We start from the raw sequence: 4,684 nt of genomic DNA on the forward strand, positions 1-4,684 counted from the left end.
CAAGTGATTCAAGCAACATCTGGAGAGAATTCTATGACACTAGTTCAATTTTGGAAGAACTTCAGTATTAAGGATGCTATTGATAATATCCATCAAGCATAGAATGAAATTTCAGTTAAAAATATGCAAGGTGTTTGGAAGACAGTTTTTCCACACTGTGCACAGGACGTCACAGGCTTTTCAAAAGATACAGAAGAAGTCATTAAAGAGATTACTCGTATTGGAAAAGAACTTGGCTTCGCTGAGATTGACGATGAAAATGTGCAAGAATTGCTAGAAGCTCATTCAGAAGAACTAACCAATAAGGATCTTATAAATTTGGACACGCAGAGAGCATATAAAGACATTGATGAATGTGAAGAAATCTTACCTACATGTCAGCATAAGATGACGAAGAAGGAATTAGAAGAACTTTTCACGGTTATTGAAGAATTTAAGGGAAAATGTTTAGAAACAGACCCCGATGAAGATAGAAGCCGTCAAATTTACAGAAAAATTGATGAGGCAATTTCTCAGTACCGCCAATTATATGAAGAACAGAAGAATACGATATAATAAGTTTTTCATAAAAAAATGAGATCAATAAATTTTAATTCATTGCATTTTTTTCATATTTTCTTATATACCTATACTTTGATTAAAAAATACGCAAGATAGAAATTAATTGTGAATGAGAATGAAAATTGAGGCATGAATTACATGATTTCCTATAAGTTATTATATTCGATTAGTGCGGCTCTTTTAAAGAACACATTAACCGCACTAATCGAGGGATTCCTGTATTAAATCTATAAAGACTTTAAATGAGTACAAAGAGGTCACGTGGTCGGTTAAATTGACTGAGCCCATGTTGAGAGAGTTAATGACTTCTCGTAGAAGAATATTCCTGCACCTTTCAAACAGATTTTCTTGAACAAACACAACATCAAATGAAACTAAAAAAATTCCCATATTCATGGCTTATTCCTACATTTTGTAAGCTTTGTAATAGAATCCTTTGTTTTCTGCTATAGGAATTTCTGGAAGTCACTTTCTTAGAAACCATGAATTACCTCATACAACACTTTAATTTTTATATTGAAGTAAATGGACAACAATCTTTTATATCCAGTCATTTGTAGTTGATGGTTTTGTTTGCTTTTAAGGCTATGATTTTTTAATTACTGTCCAACTACTTTGCTGTGAGCAACAAAACAAGAATAAGCCTACTTCAAAGCATTGACAGTTTCTGAGTGAATATAAGCCTATAGTTTGGGATGTGCATAAAAATTCTAAAAAAAATCAATAAATATGGAGCTGCACATTACATTAACCCTTTCTGTGTGGAATTACATTTTGGTCTGGTTCCCAAAAAATGTCAATTATCTATCAAAAAATTAAATTAGGAATTTGATATTTACTAGTTTTTTTTTTTTCCCCATCTATATCAAAAGGAGATGATATATTTGCTATATGTGGTACAACAATTCCCTGATGTGCACACGAACGCTGAACAGAAAAAACAGGTGACAAATGATGAACACTGACTTACACATTCATTTTACCACCTCATTAGAAAACCTCTGGCTTCTATTAGTATATTAGATGAAAGATACTAGAATACTGAATATATATATATATATATGTGTGTAAGGTATAACATTTACAAATGGTAATATATCAAAATACTTTACCTCAAATCATGTAGCTACTTAACACATGAGCTGACAGCTGAGCATATGTAAACACATCCACTAGTTGTGGTGTTGCTCACAGATAGCAGCACCATGGAGATGTGGCATGGCTTCCAAGGATGCGAGGAGAGGCTTTTGTGAAGCTGCTTGTTGCATCAAATGGCTATAAATGTCAAAGTATATCGCATCATAACAGTCAAATAAATGTTGTAAAATGACAATATACCAATTATTGAATATTTTAGATAAAAAAAATATTGTTGAAATGATGTTAAACTACTATTTTTACTTGCTCTTTAAAATTTGATAACACTTGTCTTACATACTTTCACCATTTAAACATCCACTCATCCTTCCTTTGCCCATATTAGCTCTTGTACCGTAAAAAACTAATACCACTTTAAATGCTTTATTTCTAGGTTGTCTATTACTATCAGTGTTTAATGTATATCTCATAAGGTTTGTATTCTCTGGTTGCATATACATGGCAAAATCTGCCTGTTACCAGTACTTTCCAGCTTGGACATTTTTTACTTTGCTCACCTAAATGCAGTATGAAAGTATATATAATTTTTTTTTTTAATTCTCATGACCAAAAGTCATCACATTCATGCAGCTGTTACAGACAAAGTATTTGAGCAATTTACAGTAAGCTACTGATGGTTTTTGTGAAATTGATTCTTTTATACTCTTTAGTGTAATGACATTTGTTTAATAAAGTAATCAAATTAATAATAAGTCAAATCCATGTTCTCAATATTGTGATATTTTATTTGTTGTAATAACTTGTCAGTCTGTATATAAAACATTCATGCCATCATGATTTACATTATTACCCTAGGTTCTTGAATAGCTAAACTGAAAACTATGTGTCTTATGATTAAATTACAGCACTAAAATACAAAGTGGTTTTAAAGTGTTTCTAAGTAGCTTGAAAATAGAAATTGATAAAAATTGCATTACATTATAAATGTGCAGTCATTGGGAAACAAAGAATACATGTGTACCCTTAGAAATACTTAATATCTTTCTTCAGTTGTACTTAGTATTTTGTATTTTCAACTTGTGTCATGTTTTGACCATAATTTCTGAAATTTCTTTCTTTAGTTGAGGAGCCTGCAATGAATAACTCTGCTCGATTCACTGTACTAGAAGAAGCTGGCCACCTTCTTAATGCTAGTCTTGTATGTCTCAGGAAAAATAGAATATTTTACTTCATGTTGTCTTGTTTATTGTTATCTTTACTATTGCTCAGTACTCCTTTCAACCTTCCTTATGGACTGAATGCATTCATGATCTTTTCAAGAATAGTGCTTTCCATAGGTTTAGGATTTTGTCTTTGGATGTGCAGCGTGATGAATAATATAGAGCAAAAGGCTCTTCTAGGTGCATGTAATGGTATACAGGTGCTCCTAGCCTCACTAAAAGAGGATCGTGGAATTGAGTTTCAAGAATCTGACCAAGTATCAAGCTGAATCTAGCTAACTGTATACTTGGCTTCTTAATTTTTAAGCTTACTGATTCGTTAAATATATACACTCATGATTAAAAAGAATAAGTGCAACCATCAGTTTTCATTCCAGATTTACTCTTAATATCAAACTATATATTAATTTTAAAATCAGTGCAGAAGGAATTTTGGCAGAATGTTTCTGTTTGGTATATCCAACAGTTAGTATATTGATTTTTGGGTGGCACTTAATACATAAACACGGGGTGCTATTATATTTATAAATGTTATGTATAAGTTTTAAAGACGTTGGAAATTACATAGACAATTACAATTAGAGTGTCAAGTGCTCTTAGTTCACCTCCCTTTTTCTTCATTCCTTATTTTATTACCAATATCTTGTATTTAACAGTATTGAGTCTGTAATTTTCTTTTTATGATGTGAAAGTTGTATACCTCTGCCTTACAGGAACAAGGTTCTATTTTTCAAATTAAGGCAGATGCTTTAACTTCAAGGAAACTTTGCTACTTCCCTCCTGTAGACTTGTTGAGCTAGTGCTATTCTGAAACCCTTAAAACTGGGATGAAATAACCCCACAAAAAATCTGTTAACACCCTGACTTTATTTTCTTATGTTTTGTTTCATAAATGGTTATTCATAAAAATAAGCACTATTTGAAAAGAAAAACAGTTGTCATTAAAAAAAATTATTTGCATTAATTAGGTAATATGAACACAGTATTTTGTATGCATGTAAATTATATTTTTATTAAGTGTAAACTTAAAGAATAATTTAGTTCCTTATTTTCTCAAAGTTTCTTTTGTGGTTAACACATGAAACCTCACTGTTGAAAAGGGCTTAGCATTATCTATATTCTTATTGTCCATTCAACTAAGGAAGTTGTTAGTAGTTTGCGGTATTGTAGTTTATATGATATCAATAACAAAAACTTTAATTTTCCATATGAACTTAAAAGTGAAAAGTTATTTCAGCAAAGGAAATTTTGAATGTTTTATATAGAATTCACTATTTAAAAGAAATTGTAGCTCTTACAATATATTTTAATTGGACATATGATTTCTATAAGTAAAATGATTTTTGAAGATAAACTAAAAAAAGCATTATGTTAAAGGATTTAATTAGTTTAATGTTTTTTCTACCCGCCTTAAGAAATATGTAAAGCTGTTTTTATTCACCTTTTCTTCATAAACCACATGCACGTCCATTATATGTATATATGGACATGCATACATACATACATACATACATAAAACCAAAATATCAATAAAATTCACCTATGAATACAAATAAGAAAACATTGGAATATCAGACTATTCTATTTTTCTCTCATTAATTACTTTCTTCTACTGGATTCAAAGGTCATTCTTCAGGATATGATTTTACTGAGATTTGTTTTTTCTTTTCTGTAAGTCTTAGTAACTGTTTTCATGGTTTCACAAAGTTACTGAGACTTACAGAAGAAAAAAAAATTCTCAGTAAAATTATATACTGAAAAGTGACTTTTGAAATCATGAAACCAGTATAAGAAAGTAATTAAGG

General features: G+C 30.4%; 1 protein-coding gene across 1 annotated transcript in view; it reads left to right on the forward strand.

The window, feature by feature from the left end:
* LOC106475447 (putative neutral sphingomyelinase) overlaps positions 1 to 4,189 on the forward strand; it is a gene marked incomplete at its 5' end in the record, with an annotated part of 14,699 nt that extends 10,510 nt beyond the window's left edge. Inside the window, one exon of the mRNA XM_022379549.1 lies at positions 2,781 to 4,189. Within this exon, the coding sequence (XP_022235257.1) occupies positions 2,781 to 3,148 (368 nt within the window). The remainder of the gene's footprint in view (positions 1 to 2,780) is intronic.
* Positions 4,190 to 4,684: the final 495 nt, after the last annotated feature.

The sequence above is a fragment of the Limulus polyphemus genome, unplaced genomic scaffold (genome assembly GCF_000517525.1).
Source record: "Limulus polyphemus unplaced genomic scaffold, Limulus_polyphemus-2.1.2 Scaffold8592, whole genome shotgun sequence".
Taxonomy (NCBI): Eukaryota; Metazoa; Arthropoda; class Merostomata; order Xiphosura; family Limulidae; genus Limulus; species Limulus polyphemus.